Raw genomic sequence first — 19,643 nt, forward strand, 5'->3', positions numbered from 1 at the left:
ACCCACTCTCCGGAGACTGAGACGGGAGGAAAGGTCAGGAATACAGGGTCTGGACCTGCTGTCGGGAAGCAGCGGGCCCGAGCGCCCCCCGCGGAGTCCGCTCTCAACCAATGGGAGCCTGAAGTCCCGGGATGATGAGATGAGGGGCCGCTGCTGGGCCAATCAGGTTCCAAGCGCTGCCAGGGAAGGGGGAGGAGATGGGAGGAGAGGCCCGGGGCGATGGAGACAGAGCTACATCAACAGAAGTTTCTCACCTTGGAATGCGACGGACGCTCCCGCATCTCCTGCACATCTCCAACTTGGCGCCGGAGGAGGGCCCCAGGCTACTTTCTCAACTTCCTCACGCTGCTCCCCGCTCGCGAGGGGAAAGCTGCTGAGAACACCTACTACAGCTGGCCTTCTTTTTACGTTGTCTGCAGGGACAAGGGAGGCAAGGGACAACTTGGTGCGGGGGAACTGACCTCTGGCCTGGTGGGCCTCTGGGTGGGGAGGGTCGAAGAGGAGTGGCTGGGGCTGGGGGACTCCATGCGGGGGCCATGGACAGAGCAGCGCTCCTGGGACTGTCCCGCCTGTGCGCGCTGTGGGCAGCCGTGCTCGCGCTGTTCCCCTGCGGAGCCCAAGGAAACTGGATGTGAGTATGGGGGCAGCAGGGGCGCACGGGATTTGTGGCAAAAGGGGGTGCCCAGCCTCAGGGAGCTCTCAGCTGGGGCGGGGGAGAAGGGGCGGGAGTCCTAGGGCGGGTGACCTAAATTTCGGGTAAACATCTGGGCTTGGGGAGGAGAGCAGGGCAGCGGCTTACGCTAGGGGCGGCCGTGTCTTACAGGTGGTTGGGCATCGCCTCCTTTGGGGTTCCAGAGAAGCTGGGCTGTGCCAACTTGCCTCTGAACAGCCGCCAGAAGGAGCTGTGCAAGAGGAAACCGTACCTGCTGCCGAGCATTCGCGAGGGCGCCCGGCTGGGCATTCAGGAGTGCAGAAGCCAGTTCAGGCACGAGAGATGGAACTGCCTGGTGGCCGCCGCCTCCCCACCGGGCACCAGCCCTCTCTTTGGCTACGAGCTGAGCAGCGGTGAGTCCCGGGACTCGCGGACTGAGGACTGAGGGCGAGACCTGCAATTTCTGTAAATTAAACAGTGCTCGTACGGTCCCGTCGCTCTTTAAATTCCCCAGAGAGGTCCTTTAGTGGAAGGAAACTGGGGGGCGACGGAAGCCAGATCCGGGTACAGGTGCGGTCCTGGGGTGGGGCGGAGGTGACACCCCAGGTCCAGAGCGCAGCGCGTGGAGGTGTAGCTCTTCCTCCTTCCCGCGGCGCCCGGCTGGAGCTGGAAGAAAAACTCTGACGCTCCACCCCGCCTACCCCTCGGACCCCGTAGCGCCCCCCTACGTGGGGGACCAGCTGGAGAAACATGATGTCGGCTGCAGGGAATGCCGAGGCCGCATCTGCTTTGATTTAAGCAGCTCCGCTGCGCACTGAGCCCTGGACAAGTGGCTAATTGCAGCGAAACCCCACGGTGGTTGGTTCCCGAGAACACCGCGTAGACGGAATAATGGCGATTTAAAAGGGACTGTCCCGGACAACCCTTGTGAGGCTAACTCGAGCACGACTTTGGTTTTCCCCTCTATTCCTTTCCTTCTACCCTTTCTTCTGTGCGCACATCCGAGGCGCGGGAATCGGCAGCGAAACAAATTTCCACTCCCACGTGCCTAGCGACTTAGTAAGGATAAAGGCACAGAGGTGTCAGCAGATTCAGAGAATTTCAGAACCTGGGCTCTGAAAGATTCTTAGTCATTTTTCATACTCATTTCCGTTCCCCTTCCACCTTTGACCCTTCCCCGCTGGGTCCCTACACTCACCGCCGCCTCGCTTTTGCCCCGCTGCGCTTTGGCCGGCACACCCTTCCGAAAGAGCAGACTCCCTACAAAAAGAAAAAAAGAGAAAAAAGAGGATGTGTTCTTCACAGTTGCTGAAATGTAGAGGCATCAGCTGTTGAAAAGGTTTATTGGACAACGGCGTGATAACGTTTCTGCTTCAATCTGAACATCTCTAAGGAGGGGGAAAGTCGCCTGCTGGGTCCCTTCTAGTCCATTTTACTAATATTTTAATAGCACTTCAATTTCCAAAGATTTTAGCTTGAAACCTATTGCAGGTGTGTTATATCCATACTCAGTATTCAGTGATTTTCCATAACAATTTTTTTTTTACCGATGACATCTCAATTATCTTTAATTGCCCTTAGTAGTGTGAGAGGATATAATACCGTATATAGGAATATGAATATAATATTTAACTTACATATTAATATTGTTATTCAGTATATCGTTAAAACATCTTTGATGTGAAAGTAAACTATAACGTTTATCTCCTAATTGCTTTAGTCTTTACTTAATTTTAGTTTGCATCCTGACATGTATTTTTTTGTACAAACAAAAGTCACACCAACTTTTCAGCCTGTGTTTTGTGAAAATGTTTTAAATTTAAAGAGAAAGATAAGTGGGGCTCCTTGGGGCGTTGTCTTACTATATACGATGTCCATGCAAGGGATTTTAAATTCAGTGTGTACTTGTTGAATTTTCATTGTCTATTAAGTACTGAGCTGGGTGCTGACATATATCTCAAATTTAAAATACAAACAGATGATTTTAAGGTATGAGGACAATTAATGACATACAATAAAGGAAAATCATACTGAAAATTAATGTTGCTTTTTTAAAAGATGAGGACAATATGAAACTGTCCTTTGTAAACGTGTACTCATTAAAGCATCCCTTGAAAAGTTGCTTTCCTGATAAGAGGGTAAGTAGGCGGCTTTGTTATGAACATAAGCAGAGAATGGTATGGCTTGTTCATTGAGCAACTTATTTCTTATTCTAGGCACCAAGGAAACAGCATTTATTTATGCTGTGATGGCTGCAGGCCTGGTGCATTCTGTGACCAGGTCATGCAGCGCAGGCAACATGACCGAGTGTTCCTGTGACACCACCTTGCAGAACGGCGGCTCAGCGAGTGAAGGCTGGCATTGGGGGGGATGCTCCGATGATGTCCAGTACGGCATGTCATTCAGCAGAAAGTTCCTAGATTTCCCCATCAGAAACACCACGGCAAAGGAAAGCAAAGTACTGTTAGCAATGAACCTACATAACAATGAAGCTGGAAGGCAGGTATGTACTAGAAAATGGAATAGAAATCCAGTGCCTTTAGGTATAATAGCACTAGGGTTACACTTCTAGATCAATCTGACCAAATAGTCAGATGGTTTAAAAACGAAACAATTTCAGGCTAAATATACATATATATATGAAATTTTTATTATAAATATATAACAGCAACTATATATTTTTTTCTTTCATGAGCCTGTACTGACCACATTGATTTAGTTTAAGTTTCCATCTGATGTGACTTGAATCTTGTTACAGAATGTATTAATATTTGTGATTGTATATTCGTATACCTAAAACATCAATTATAAAGTAATAGAAGTACTAGTGCCTATTGGGTCATTTTATTCCACCCCTTTAGATGATTAGTTGTAGAAACCCAAATAAGACTTACAGTATCTGCCTTTCTAATGGGACTGAATCAAATTTCATTTTCTCAAATTTGAATTTTCATTATTTTTTTAAATATATTTTTTCATCGGCAACGGCATCTTAAAGAAGTTATCAGTCTGTCCTTTCTCTAGCAAAATGTTCTCAAATACATTACAGAATACATAGCTCAATAATTTTTGTAAAAAACAAAATTTATTTAAAGGAACTAGTTATTATAAAGCAATGTAGATTCACTGTAAAAACTGAGAAGTATAGATAAATATAAAGGAACTATAGATGTATTAAATATTTGGGTATTTTTAAATTATTAAAGAGTCAAGGAGAGGAAAATTTGAAGAATTACCTAATTAACCTTATAAATGAAATTTTAATACTAAATTTTCTTAAAATGGAGTAATTTGTAGCTTAATTTAACTTTTATATACTTACTTTAATGAATAATGATGCTATAAGCTTTGAGTTCTACAACATAGTTGAATTACTTGGCAATTCATAGTGACTTTCCAAAAACAGTTAAAACCTCTCTTAGGAATATATATTTTCTATTTTATAATAATCTTTTCAGGATGAGAATATCACCACATATCCTATATTATTGTAAATATTCAATAACCTGCAAAGGTCCCAAAGTAGTCGTTGCAATCTGCCACATTCTCCTGCAATAAATTAAAGTAAATTGTGGTATCTCTCAGGAATATTTAAAGTATATGTTGCATTTGTTTTACATTTTTGGAAAGTGAATAAATGGAACCCGCTTGGAATAGTTGCAAGTTTCTGCCAGTTTTCTTTACTTAACCACTTTGGTTTAAAATACTAAAACTGAAAACTCAATATATGACTGTAACATTTCAAATTCAAATTTGAATATTCAGTTCAATTTGAATATTGATTCAAAATGGAAAATTAAGAAATAGGAAAATCAATAAATAGCTATGCAAGCTTTTTACTTTTTTGTTTTGAAATTCGAAGTTAATTTATTTCACTAAAGTAACTCCTGCTGACACCATGTCTCTTTTTGATCAAGTCTTACATTTAAAAAGATTAAATGAATGAGTTTTCATTTCAGTTTAAATAACATCTAATAAAGGAATTTTTATTATTTCTAGCATATTAATGTAATAGAGATTAGATGTGATTAACATTTGTTCTTTAAAGCTCTAGAGTTAAACTAGAGAAAAACTCTAGGTCAAATTAGTGTGTTTTAAAAACAAGAAAACAATTAAATGAATATTTAGTGTCACCTTAGATCTTTAAACTTCTTTAGTCATTCTTTGACTAGTTGGGTAGAGACAAGAAAAGATTTTAATCAGAACACAAAACTTGGAAATTCATGTGATAATTCATTCTTTTTGAATAAAGTTGTCTCCAACCGTATGAAAAGTCCCGAAGTATTCTAAAATGATTTTTATTAGTGCTATTAGGGAGTTATTTAATTTTATTCCATCTTATGTGTTTTTTTAATTAAGTAATAATATTTGCCTCTGTAACTATTAACTTTGATCTGATCTATTTATATTCTGATTTTATTAAAAACATACAACTATTCAGCATTAATTTAAATCCACTGTTTGTTGGCAATAAAACAGTCTACTCACTTTACTGAGGTTTTTGCTATTATTCTAATTATGCAGCAAAAATTCAGCTTATAGGTATATATGCATTTTGGATAAATTTCAGTTTTTTCTACTGAATCTCATTTTTTCCACATTGGTCAAGATGGAATCTTAAAATATTACAAAATATTACCTGGATATTTTGAGGGTACTACATTGATGTTTTTGTTGGTCTTTTCTCATGAAGTATTATAATTCAAAACATTTTAATATTTTTCTTTCCATTGGTGGTCAAAAAAAAAAAAAGAAAGAAACCCACCATCACCACCACTACCGCAACAACAACAAAATCAACCAGGTTTCCAAGATATTATCTAACATGGAAGAACAAACAACTACATTTTCAATATTGGCCATTAGGATTTTAATTTAATAGGCATATTCCTCTGTGTAAGGTTTCAAGGTCTGCATTCAATTGAGTTGATTTTCCTCATCTCAAAATCCCAAGCTCCAAATGTAGGAAAGCATTCAGAGCAATGTGGGTACTGGCGCTTAGTAGTGCTGTGAGCAGAATAGATTATTTTCTAACCGCTGACCTTAAATACTCTAATTCCCACTTGGTTTCTGACACCATTCCTAAAGTTATGACTCCAAGAATAATGTTGCTGAATGGTGATTGGCTAACAGAATGATGTGATGTCTTCCAAGGGCAGAACTTCTGGGAATAATGTGACTTGGAATATTTATGGGTATTTCTTTTGGTGTGCTTAAAATATTTCCATTCTTCCCATGTCCACCTCATAAACTTTAAAGTTTCCCTACCCCATAATTTGTTTTATGATGAGTAACTCAAAAAAGTGGCATGGGCCCCACCCCCAAATTTCATTGACCTGTTTCAAGAATATTTATAAGTACTTGAATAACATGTAAATGTTTTGCTTTTCAGCAGATACAAATATATTTTTTACCTGAAAAGGACAAAATGGATCAGGAAAATAGGAATTCTGCATATAGTCATACAATTTATGTCACCATTTTCATAAAAACTTAAACAGATTATCTGACAGTGGACAAAATGAAATGTCACAAAATGTTCCATAATAGGTTTTTTTTTTTTTTTTTTTGGTCATTTCTGTGAAGTTTGGATAACGCAATATACTGGAAAATGGTCATCTCCAGCTGTGTTACCGCTGAGTCAAAGTTGTGGGGGCAGTCACTTCTTAGACCACTTCTCAATCAGTTTCTATTTTTACATTAAGTGTTAATGATGCATGTTTCCTATTTCACTTCATCAGAAATTTATCAAACCAAAACAACACAGGGAGCCCAGTAGATTAAATGCTATGCTCCTAATTGCTCTTCCCTAGTTTAAAAATATTATCCCCAAAAGTGCACATCTGTTTGCAATAGTTAATAAAACATTCCTCTGTTAATATCGTTATAAACCTTAACAACTAAGTAGAGAAAGGAATTTTCTCATAACCACACACAACTCATTCTCTTGCTATTCTCTTACTTTTCCTGCTAGAAAATCACTCTGCTATCATTGCAGCTCAGAATGGCTATTTGACATCAATTAAACTCCCAGCTGAAAAACTTCAGAATATGTATTTTTGGAGTGTTCTTAAATATATTTGAATTTTCCACTTTCATTTTTCTTTGTTCTACCGAAGTTATCCGGCTGCATGTAACGACTTCATATCATATATTTCCAATTTTCCTTATGGAAGACAAATGTCTTAACCAGGCTATTAGTTTTTCTGTCAAATTGGAATAATACAGGTACATGTTCTTCATTAACTACCTACTATATGCAAGGGATGTTTTCCTATCAAGCTAAGTCAAGTAAAATAATTTATGAAAATGTGCTCTGAGAAGCACTAAGCTCCGTAGAGTTAAATCCTGGGTGTATGTGTGTCTGCATGTTATCTGCTCTTGAACTCTGCATTTCATCAAATTCTCCTTGTGGTGATTGCATTGCTTTATTTTATCCATATTTGCCCAAGTTTCTTCCTTGGAGTCTTACAAAGATATCTTCATTTAAATTGTGTGTCACATTATTTGTCTTTCTATCATAGAATATAAATGTGAATAATATTCAAGTGTATAATAAAAATGCTTTCTTTTCTTACACTTATTTTTAAGGACAAAAGGGTAATGGAATTAAAAGATAGTAGAATAAAATTCCTTAAAAATACCTTTGGAAAATTTAGTTAACTCCAGGTATTTAAAAGTGTCTGATTTTTAGGGCAGTAAACTCACCCCAAATTACAGTAGAAATTCAGCAAGTGTTATCCCCAGATTCAAAATCAGTCTTCTCTTTTATCCTTCAAACCTGTGTCAGATTTGGACTGATACTATTACGGGCTGAGGATCTACAGGAAAACCTGCCAGATCCGAGTCTCCCAATATCACTGAGCTCCTAGCAGTGTCTCATTTGTTGAAGAAGTTGGTCCTTATTGCATCCTCTTGATGCAGTTTCCCGATGGAAGGGAGTTAAAATGGTTCAAGTGTTTTGGTGAGCATCCGTTCTGTCCTCCATGTCTTGCAAATTGGCAACACCTTACATGATGCCTGAACTGCTTAATAAAAAGAAAAAGTGAGCTCCTCAGTCTAGAATCTGAGCAAGAGGCAGTCCTAAATCAAGTGATGACTGTAATGAAGGATGATCAGGTTTCAATGCATAAACTTACATTCTTATATTTTTGGCTTTCTTTGGACGATTTGTTTTATAGCTACCTGGCATTGATTGAGCTCTCTTTTTCTTATATCCTTCGGACGCTTAAAATCTGAACAAAAGTTGGCAGATTGCAATATTTTTAACATTTATTTGCCTGGAGATAGTTTAAAGAATTGAAGGTTTTGTGAATATCAAATGCCATCAATTTAACTGAATCAGTTTGTGCACCATACTCTATGAATTGTTTTCGTATCATTGAAAGATAAATTTTACTGAAGATAATAAGAAATAGACATATCTATTTGCTCCTTAGCTTTAGAATTCAAAAAAGCATATGTGTTGCATTCTATAAAGGGCAATGTTTACATGTTGTTTGGTTTATTATTTTAAACACTAATAAAAACTATTGAATATTACACAAATCAATACCATATGCTCTCATTCAAGTCTGCAAATACAATAAATTGTTTGAAATACTCTGTCTCATTAGATAGTACAGAAACTTTAGTTAATTTGTTAAGAAATGTAACATTCCACATACATGTCAATGTCAAGTGTGGTAGAAAATTGCTAAGTATAAACCCCTGTCATTTTTTATAGTTTTGATAAGAACTGTAAGTGGAATTTAAGCTGTGGGGTTTTTTCCTTTCTTTGATGAGATTACACACATAATTTCCAAGTTATTGAATGGATAGATCATTTTTTATTTTACCCGGCATGTTGACAGAATGTCAACTCTCCAGTTAGTCCTGACAATTTATTAATCTGCTCTGCCATCCTCTGGGGATTGAAGGAAGTTACGCTGACTAGCCCAGTATGTAAGAAATTAAAACTCTAAAACTTTTGTTTTAGAAATCTCTGTATTGTTTTCGCTTGGTTAGCTCTATTTGAAATTTTATCTCAACTCTTCCTATACTTTCCTCTTCAGGGAAAGGGGGCATTTATTTTGACCTTAATGTGTGTCAGGCAGTGGGCTCTTACCTATGTATGTAATCTCATTTAATTCCTCAGTCTAAATAAAATAACTCAGCACTTAGAAGTGAAAAATCATATAAATATTATTCCTTTTCCATGTTAGAATGGTGCTACTGATCCATCAAGAATAGGACATATGTTTTGAGTTAATTTTCCAGAAGAGGGGAAGAATTGGCTGGGAGCAGCCACACTGTCCAGCTCCATCTTTCTTGGACCAATTTAGGGTTTCTCAAGTGGTCTGTGACTAGGGGATAGCATGCCACCTCTCCAAACCCCTGTGAACATAACTGATTTTTGCAATGATAAAACCAGAGCATACTCAATTTGGTAGATCTCATCCTTGGATGCTCTTGAAATCATCTGAGCAGCTTTGTAGAAGTCATTGCCTTGACCCCCACCCTGACAAAAGTGAGAATCTCAGGGGTTATTTGTAAAGTTCCACAGGTGTTTTTGTGTGTATACAAGTCACCCAAGGATCTTACAAAGATGCAGATTTTGATTCTGCAGGTTTGGTGGGGGGCTCAGAGTCTGCATGTCTGTGCTGGTGCTGTTGGTCCATGAACCACACTCCAAGTAGCAAGATGCTATAATGAATGGTATCAGGAACATGGAGGCATGAATGAACATCCTCTGACACCCAAGATTAAGTGAGAGATTAGAAATCAAAGTAGCTTCCCTTTGTTATCTCAGCTCATCTCTGATGACATTATTAGCCTGGCCTACAGTTTTAAATTAGAAAGGTTTGCTCTGTAGGGTCAAGAGAAGGACCAAACATTTGGGTTCTAAGCGATCTAAAAGAATTTTTCAGGTCCAAAACCATCCTTATTTTAAAATTATTATTATTTTATCTTTCTTATTTAATTGAAGTATTTTAAAAATCATTTTATTATTTTCATTAAAATATATAACCATTGCTTTTATATAGGAGGAAATAGATCCAGAAAGTTAAGTGACTAGGTGGGTGGTGCTTTTGTTGTTGGGTAAAACAGTTCATAAACGATGTTTCACTCAATTCTTGTTGGTTGCAGGCTGTCGCCAAGTTGATGTCCTTAGACTGCCGTTGTCACGGAGTTTCCGGCTCCTGCGCTGTAAAAACATGCTGGAAAACCATGTCTTCTTTTGAAAAGATTGGCCATCTGTTGAAGGATAAATATGAAAACAGTGTCCAAATCTCAGACAAAATAAAGAAGAAAATGCATAGGAGAGAAAAAGATCAGAGGAAAATACCAATCCGCAAGGATGATCTGCTCTACGTCAATAAGTCTCCCAATTACTGTGTTGAGGATAAGAAACTCGGGATCCCAGGGACTCAAGGCAGAGAGTGTAACCGCACGTCGGAGGGCGCAGATGGCTGCAACCTCCTCTGCTGTGGCCGAGGCTACAACACCCATGTGGTCAGGCACGTGGAGAGATGTGAATGCAAATTCATCTGGTGCTGTTATGTCCGCTGCAGGAGGTGCGAAAGCATGACTGATGTCCACACTTGCAAGTAACCACTCCATCCAGCCTTGGGCAAGAGTCCTCAGTGACAGAAGTGTAATGGGAATACCATCCAGAGGGTGCCTCCCACTGTGCAGAGCTGGGCAAGTTGGCTCCTGCCTCCTCCTCAGAATCCCCAGATCCTCCAGCCCCTCACAGAGGTCCTCTTATCTGATGTCTAATCACACACCAAGCATGTGGATTTCTTGGGATTCTGAAATGGAAAAAGTTTGGGTTCACATTTTGGTGGTTTAGGGACTATAAATTGAAATACAAGGAAGACCATCTGTCTCATAAAGAAGAATGGAAAATAGTCTTCATGCCAAGAGACCTGGTCCATACTCAGGATAAGATCCTGGACTATGGAACTCAGTAGTGATGGGTGAATATTAGTCATTTTTTAAAACACCTATTGTAGCAACAAGGAATAGTAAACACGAATCTCATTTATTCTTTCAGTAGTTTTTTATGAAGAAATAATACTGTTTGTGCATAGAAACAAGATGGTGACAGGTTAACAGAAGTGGTAGATGCCTACATAAACTTTCATTCATTTCAGAAGAATCTTCCTAAGTGATACAACATCACTTAAAACATGTTTATTAGAGTTATTTAGTGACAAAACGAAGCAAAATGTAAAAAGGAAACTGTATGATTTGGATTATAAGTGACTTTTAACCCAGAGAATTCATCTAGAAAAACATCAGGAAGGTATATAGCAACCTTTACCTTTCACTTTACACTCTTGTTATTGATTAGTTTCCATTCTTAAAATCTCAGCCCTGAATTATTGGTGGAAGAAGGGATTCTGAAAGCATATGGGACAATCAGAGGTAAAAATATAAAGGGCTCTCATGCATTGTAAGGAAAGGCACACTTTAAATATGTAAAGACAGTATTTTTTGCAATACTTTGCTGGATTTTTTTCTATTTTGTAAATACTGTATTTAATTATATGATATATATTGAAACTTAAGATATTTTTTGCCAAAGCCCAAGAGCTAAGGCAATAAAATTATCTCAGAAATAATATTAGCTTCTGTTTCCTTTCATACTATTGACTCTGACATTTTTTATACATTGCAGAAGAAATTCATGGAGCAGTTATATGGATGTGTATTTCCTGCCAAAATGGCAGTTTTATATGTTATAAATTAAAATATGCTGCAATATATTGATAATTGTGCTATTTCAGCAGTCATATTAAGTTGAATTCTGTTTTTAATTAGTTATGTTTAACTTGTAAAGTTATTATAATAAATTATACAGTAAAAGGCTTAACTGGAAAAAGGATCTAAATCAGAATAATGATCAATTTGTGGATTTGATATCCTGGATATTTATTACATTGTGTTTAATGCTGCTTTTTCATGTGAATGTTGAATGGTCTTTCTTGTTTTAGTATTCGTGCATGTATATTCATCCTATTTTACAAGGTTCCTGGTAAAAATTACAGGGCTGTATTTAAGGTTGTATTTTAATGTAAATGCTGTGTTTTTATATATATATATATATAAATTGTTAAATACTTCAGTATCATATAGAAAAAAAAAGAGGTTTTCTAAGTTCAGAATGGACAAAGAATATTCTTTTTCTTAAAATAAGCTAAAGAAAATTTTCCCTGCCCACCCCAGTCTCATTCTATTTCCTTTCAATTAATTTACCAAGGCAGAGCAATAATTTGTGAAAAAGAGCAAACCATGGAAAATGACTCTGATCTAATATTAAAATCAAGGCTAAACATTTAACTGTGACCCTTAAAGTTTAACAAAATTACTATTTACTGAATAAGAGACTCCAAAATGACAAATGAATGAATATAGTGCTTATTTAAAAGAGTGGTTTGCCATTCTTTAGCATCCACTGATTAGAGTAACCTGAATAATTGACATTTATTAGTATGCCTTCTTTTTTTCTTTTGCTAAGTAAATATTTTATCTGCATTGAAAATAAGCACTCTTTCTTAAACGATGAAGGCTGCAGTTTCCATTAATGACCATTTCTTTCTATTGACTAGAAAACTTTTCATAATTATCTTAGGAACCAATTGTGAGAACAGGGGAGCCTTTAATTCACAAAAACATGATTACTATTCCCCCGTTTCTGAAAAACTGGTGCCAACTCAACACCCCCACCCCTCTTTCCACCCCTGCATGCCTGAGTAATAACTCCTAACTCTTGAGCTATGTCTTTGGGTTCTTTCCCTTCTCCCTGGCATCAGCTTAGAAGCCATCCTTGAATGTCTCACATGTGTATTTTACCAGCTGACAGCCTAGTTTTGGTCTATTTCCTTCACAGTGCCCTTCATAGTACAGGTAGCATCATGGTGCTCTTGAAATAAATACGTGTTCTGGGACCCAAACAATTATCCAGTCTAAGCTGTTGTGCCTGCGCTGTTTCTTGCATGCATGCTAAGTTGCTTCAGTTGTTTTGGACTCTGTGCCCTACGGACTATAGCCCGCTAGGCTTCTCTGTCTGTGGGATTCTCCAGGCAAGAATTCTGGAGTAGTTTGCCTTGTCCTCCTCCAGGTGTCTTCCCCACCCTCCTCTTTTACATCTCCTGCATTGGCTGGCAGCTTCTTTACCACTAGCACCAACTTGGGCTCTTTATATTGCAGGTAACAAAAAAACCAACCCAGACTGACAAACATTAAAGGAAATACACTGATTCAGTGACTGGAAAGTATAGAGTTGTGATTGATTCAGGTTAAGTTTGATCCAAAAGTCTGAATGTTCCCAGGGCTCAGATCTCTTCATCTCCAGCCTAGAGAAGCTGGTTTCTACTGCAGGCTCTGCAGGGTTCTGTGCCAACCCCCCAAACCCTACTCTGAGCAGCTCCAGGCTCTCCTTTTCTCAGCAACATGGCTGTCACAGGTCCTTCCAGATATAATAGTCTTTTGGGGCTTCCCTGATGGCTCAGCAGTCAAGAAATCCCCTTGCAATTCAGCAGACACAAGAGGTGCTGGTTTGAAACCTCCGTGGGGAATATCTCCTGGAGGAGGAAATGGCAACCCTTCCAGTATTCTAGCTAGAAAAAAATCCCATGGACAGAGAAGACTGGCAGGCTACAGTCCATTCACTGGCAAAAGGTCAGACACGACTGAGCATTGGCACAGGCACGTTCCCATTCTAAGGAAAGAGGTTCTTTATTCGTTGCTCCAGCACAAGAGAGAAGGAATGTTTATTTCCCAGAATGCCCAGCAAAAGTCATCACTGACTTTGATTGGTTGCTGTGCCTATCCCTGAGCCAATCAGAATGGTCATTGGGAATTGGGTTTTGATGATAAATACACTGATCATTTTAAAGCAATCAAGACCCACGCTGGGAAATGGCTGTGGGGTTCATTCCAACTAAATCCACATAGTTTGAGAATAGGAAAGGGATGACTCTACAGAGAAAACCCAGAGTGTATATTACTATAAAGGGTCCTCTATGCCCAGACTCTCTCTCAGTTCTAGTCATGTGTTTAGGAAACATTTTAATTTTCTGAAGTATAGTGAGTACTGATGTGTTTGGTTTTACTTCAGATGTGGAACCAGAAAAGCTTTCCATCAAAATATTTGTTTATAGTCGGTTTGGTGAGCTGCTGATACTTTTTACATCACCTTCCAAATTCCTCATCAAATACTGAGAATTAAACCCACCATTTGGAGCCAGTTAGTGATTGAGAACACTATAATCCACTTAGCTGACTTGAGGAAAGAAAAATTCAAATCATATCTCCAGGAACCATCTATATTCTGCAAAACAAGACTTTCTTAAGGAAAGTTGGCCAAGATGCCTTTTTTTTTTTTTTAATTTCAGTTTCAGTGTAGACCAGATGTAATAATTCATGACATTTCTTGGAGTAGAATAATAAGGTAAACTGAGAAGGACAGATGGGTGGTCCAGCACAAAAGGAAAAACAGTGGTACACCAAGGACTCAATTCTTTTGAAAAAGAAAATATTAGTAAACATTTAGATAGCACTTATTATATACCAGACAGTATTCAAAATAAATCATATATATTAAGACATTTGAGCCTCATGATAACCTCATAAAATAGGTACCACTCTTGTAGTCCTCACTTTACAGAAACAGACATCGTAATGGTGAGCTAAGTAGCTGGCCCAGGTCACACAGAACAGGCTGGCTTCAGAGACTGTTTCCTTAACCATCATATCATTATGGTGCCTCTCACAGCAACAAAATAGTCAGTACAGAGTTTACAGTGTATCATTTAAAGAGTTTGGGGATTTGTAAATATAATGACAATTACAGGATGTTCCTCCCTGGTTTGATTATATAAACTTGGTTGAGAAGCTGGAGAGAAGTGATGGGAGAATTGAGTTCTTAGAATTCACCATGAAATATAATTAAAATACACTGCCTCTGATATCTAAGGTCTAAGTGATTTAAACTTCCCTCTAGTTTAGATCCCAGTGTGGCTAACAGTTGGATTATGCTTCAAGAGCCTAACAATCATTCCAAAGGAAATGACTAGGGGTGAAGATCAAACTAATTTAGTGTGACATTATATAAATATGTGCATCCTTTTCATTGTTGTGCTTACAGCCAATTGTTACATAAGGTGCTATTTTTAATAGACAGATGAAATTTACTTTTGGCAATGGTTTACATCCACATCCAAAGTAAAACCACTAGAGATGGTTTGCATGATTAAAATCCCTTGAAACAAAATCATGCTAGAAAAAGCAGCCTTGCCCACTAGTTATAAAGGGAGAGTGATCATAAATGTGGACAAAGTCAACACAAAGTCTCATATGTGACTTTTAAATTCACAGAAAAAGTGAAAGGATCTGATTTGTGTATGAGAATTGGAAGAGCAGGGAGAAAGAGGGGTGTAGGGCTGCCTATTTCCTTCTGTTAAAATACCATTCTGAACCCTTGGGTGATTCACTTTCAAAGAGACTGAGAAGATTTTTCTTCTGCATGTCAGCAACAAATAGCTGTCCATGATCATGGCCCATATCCACCTGGCCATGTTTAACCAAGAAAGAGGCAGGGTGGCTCCCAATAGCCCCTAATTACTCTTTGATAAAAGAAGAACGGGCTTCCCAGTTGGTGCTAGTTGTAAAGAATCCACCTGCCAATGCAGGAGTTGTAAGAGACTGGAATTCGATTCCTGGGTTGGGACGATCCCCTGGAGGAGGAAATGGCAACCCACTCCATATTGTTCCCTGTAGAATCCCATGGACAGGGACTCTCTAAGCTTGGTGGGCTATAGTCCTTAGGGTCGCAAAGAGTCAGACACTACTGAAGTGACTTAGCATGCTTGAACATAAAGGGGGAATATCACTAAATTCAACTGCATATTTAAACATACCTTGATGTCTTCATAAGCCAATGATAGATATAAATAAACAAAATGTAAGACAGTAATTACCTTTTTATTTCTAGTACATCTACAATTTACTTTTTTAAAAATCTTTGAAAATTTTTGTATTGTTTTTATATTTTCTCCAGCTTTATTGAGACAAAATTGACATATAATTTTGGGTAAGTTTAAAGTTATATCCATTTCAATTGTTTAATCTCAAACTTTCTGGCACACAACACATTTACACATTTTTGTTCTTCACAAGGCTCTATGGAAGCCAGACAAGAAGTAGCATATAGCATAGAAGCAAAAGGGGGGACTGAAAAAGTGAATGCGATAAATCCTCTTTCACATTTCTGATATGTATTAGATTCAGGTTTAACACTTTTACAAGCTGAAAGATAAATTTCTAAGAAAAAATTCTCCCCTCTGCTGGTTTGAGCTCTTTTTCGTCACCCAAACGCCAAATTTATCATTTCTTGAGAAACTACATCTAAAATTCATTAACTAAATATAGGAACTACTGTCTCAAAATTTCAATTGTCACAAACGCCTGTAACCGTGCCCATGACCCACTCTCCCAGGGCTCAAGAACTACAGGGAAATGTCTCCAGGGTATTTTCGTAATGGGGTTTGTTTTTCTTCATAATGGGATTTTAACGCTTCTTTGCAAGGTGTTAACAGTTCCGCAAGAAATGGCTTTCAACTCCATTCCCAGGCCAAAGGTTTCTATAGAGTCAGGCATTAGCTCATTTACTGATCTTAAATCTCAGGTCCTTATACTTGAATCTGGGAAAGGTGCACTCCCCTCGGTCAAGGGGACACAGGCTCATTCCTCACACCTCAGGAAATCCTCACTGTCCGCTCTTAACTACAACCCTCCGGGTACCACTTCCCCATGCCTGAACATATTTCTAACTACTCCTCAGCATCATTTGCTTTCACATCTCTCCTCTGCTCTGAGCTTGACCTGGAGACATTTCTTTGAAATTCATTCTGTTCTTGCCAAACAAAACACACTCCTTCTCTAAACAAGTTCCCACTACACAGGGATACACAGAAACCAGTTGTCAGGTGGCCATCTCATTCCACTGGTGATGCAGAGGGCTAAGACTGGCAAGGCGTTCCTGGCCCCAGCTAGTTCATCTGAAGAGGTGACATCTAAGCAGTAGCAACAGCACTTGTGTGGTAGGTAGACAAGCAGGGCTGCATTTGAACACATGATACATGGCTGAAAATGTGTTTGAAAGTCAAATGAGTAAATTTCAAACAACAGACTTGTGAGGAAAGTGTTGATCCCAGAAACCAAAAAAAAAAAAAAAGAAAAGAAAAAAAAAGGGTTTCAAAGTTCCCATTCAAGATTCCTCTCTCGTCCAGGAACTGCCGTGTGTGGTAAGAACCTTCACAAGAAGCCAATGCTAGGGTCAAGGGGGTCCGCCAGATCTCAGCATCTCCTCTGACCTGATGACAGTCCCAGGAGATGAGTGGAGTATTTGAAGGTTTTTGTGTCTCCCATCCTGGAGCTTCAGCAGACTGTCCTCTAAGACTCAGCTGCTGCCACAGGAAGGATCAGAAAACATGCCTTGCCTCTAGCTGAAGTCACATAATTTCACATACTCATGGGGGCCAGCATGTGGAACTGTATCATGTGATCATCTGAAAGCTAGTTGCATGGAAATACACAAAAGCTTAAGTTCTGCCTATGAAAGGGAGTTTGGTGTCAGTGTGGGTAGAGTGGAAGTGAAAGTGTTAGTTGCTCAGTTGTGTTCGACTCTTTGAGAGCCCATGGACTGTGGCCCACCAGGTTCCTCCCACCAGGCTCCTCTGTCCATGGAATTTTTAAGCAAGAATTCTGGAGTGGGTAGCCATTCCTTTCTCTGGGAAAACCTTCCCAAATCAGGGATAGAACCCAGGTCTCTTGCATTGCAGGGAAATTCTTTACCATCTGAGCCACCAGGGAAGCCTTAGAGTAGAAGGGTAGGGAGTATATAGTCAAGAGCTTGGAGGTCAAGGAGAACCTCAGGTGAAGAGCTGTGTCCTATCTGATGATCTTGCTATCCTAGTCATTTACGCGGTCCCCGTCTGGCTTGGTATCTTGGTCTGTACGGGCTGCTATAACAAAACGCTGCAAACTGGGTGGCTTATAAATAGTACGTGTATTTCTTACAGTTCTGGACACTGGGGAGTCCAAGATCAAGGTGACAACAGATTCAGTGTCTGGAGGGCTATGTCCTGGTTCACAGATGACCATCTCCTCACTGTATCCTCACATGGCAGAGAAGCCCAGCCAAGAAGCTCTCTGGGGTCTGTTTTATAAAGACAATAATCCCATTTGTTAGGGCTCCACCCTTATGATTTAGTTCAGTTCAGTTCAGTCGCTTAGTTGTGTCTCACTCTTTACCATCCCATGAATCGCAGCATACCAGGCCTCCCTGTCCATCACCAACTCCTGGAGTTTACTCAAACTCATGTCCATCCAGTTGGTGATGCCATCTAGCCATCTCATCCTCTGTTGTCCCCTTCTCCTCCTGCCCCCAATCCCTCCAAGCATCAGAGTCTTTTCCAATGAGTCAACTCTTCCCATGAGGTGGCCAAAGTATTGGAGTTTCAGCATTAGCACTGGTCCTTCCAATGAACTCCCAGGACTGATCTCCTTTAGAATGGACTGGTTGGATCTCCTTGCAGTCCAAGGGACTCTCAAGAATCTTCTCCAACACCACAGTTCAAAAGCATCAATTTGGTACTCAGCTTTCTTCACAGTCCAACTCTCACATCCATACATGACCACAGGAGAAAGCAGCATTGACTAGACGGACCTTGTTGGCAAAGTAATGTCTCTGCTTTTGAATATGCTATCTAGGTTGGTCATAACTTTCCTTCCAAAGAGTAAGTGTCTTTTAATTTCATGGCTGCAATCACCATCTGCAGTGGTTTTGGAGCCCAGAAAAATAAAGTCAGCCACTGTTTCCACTGTTTCCCCATCTATTTGCCATGAAGGGATTGGACCAGATGCCATGATCTTAGTTTTCTGAATGTTGAGCTTTAAGCCAACTTTTTCACTCTCCTCTTTCACTTTCATCAAGAGGCTTTTAGTTCCTCTTCACTTTCTGCCATAAGGGTGGTGTCATCTGCATATCTGAGGTGACTGATATTTCTCCCGGCAATCTTGATTCCAGCTGTGCTTCTTCCAGTCCAGTATTTCTCATGATGTACTCTGCATAGAAGTTAAATAAGCAGGGTGACAATACACAGCCTTGACGTACTCCTCTTCCTTTTTGGAACCAGTGTGCTGTTCCATGTCCGGTTCTAACTGTTGTTTCCTGACGTGCATACAGGTTTCTCAAGAGGCAGGTCAGGTGGTCTGGCATTCCCATCTCTTGAAGAATTTTCCACAGTTGATTGTGATCCACACAGTCAAAGGCTTTGGCATAGTCAATAAAGCAGAAATATATGTTTTTCTAGAACTATCTTCCTCTTTCCATGATCCAGTGGATGTTGGCAATTTGATCTCTGGTTCCTCTGCCTTTTCTAAAACCAGCTTGAACATCTGAAGTTCATAGTTCACGTATTCCTGAAGCCTGGCTTGAAGAATTTTGTGCATCACTTTACTAGCGTGTGAAGTGAAGCGAAGTGAAGTCACTCAGTCGTGTCTGACTCTTTGCAACCCCATGGATGGTAACTTACCAGGCTCCGTGGTCCATGGGATTTTCCAGGCAAGAATACTGGAGTGGGCTGCCATTTCCTTCTCCAGAGGATCTTCCCAACCCAGGGATAGAACCCGCATCTCCTGCATTGCAGACAGATGCTTTACTGTCTGAGCCACTAGCGTGTGAGATGAGTGCAATTGTGCGGTAGTTTGAACATTCTTTGGCATTGCCTTTCTTTGGGATTGGAATGAAAACTGACCTTTTCCAGTCCTGTGGCCACTGCTGAGTTTTCCAAATTTGTTGGCATATTGAGTGCAGCACTTTCACAGCATCATCTTTCTGGATTTGAAATAGCTCAACTGGAATTCCATCACCTCCACTAGCTTTGTTTGTAGTGATGCTTTCTAAGGCCCACTTGACTTCACACTCCAGGATGTCTGG

General features: G+C 39.6%; 1 protein-coding gene across 1 annotated transcript; it reads left to right on the top strand.

Annotated features, from left to right (window-relative positions):
- Positions 1–238: 238 nt before the first annotated feature.
- On the top strand, positions 239–11,802 carry WNT16 (Wnt family member 16). Its single transcript, XM_004008012.6, has 4 exons — positions 239–631; positions 824–1,065; positions 2,869–3,155; positions 9,782–11,802. Exons 1-4 carry the CDS (start codon positions 537–539, stop codon positions 10,244–10,246), a joined length of 1,089 nt encoding a protein of 362 aa, XP_004008061.2. The 5' UTR covers positions 239–536; the 3' UTR covers positions 10,247–11,802.
- Positions 11,803–19,643: the final 7,841 nt, after the last annotated feature.

This window comes from Ovis aries, chromosome 4 (genome assembly GCF_016772045.2).
Source record: "Ovis aries strain OAR_USU_Benz2616 breed Rambouillet chromosome 4, ARS-UI_Ramb_v3.0, whole genome shotgun sequence".
In the NCBI taxonomy this organism is placed as follows: domain Eukaryota; kingdom Metazoa; phylum Chordata; class Mammalia; order Artiodactyla; family Bovidae; genus Ovis; species Ovis aries.

Bases quoted from the DNA above. Each gene is read 5' to 3' on its own strand.
- WNT16 (XM_004008012.6), top strand. From the start codon at position 537: ATGGACAGAGCAGCGCTCCTGGGACTGTCCCGCCTGTGCGCGCTGTGG. The intron at 1,066-2,868 runs GTGAGTCCCGGG...TTCTTATTCTAG, and splicing joins TGGCTACGAGCTGAGCAGCG to GCACCAAGGAAACAGCATTT. The intron at 3,156-9,781 runs GTATGTACTAGA...TGTTGGTTGCAG, and splicing joins ACAATGAAGCTGGAAGGCAG to GCTGTCGCCAAGTTGATGTC.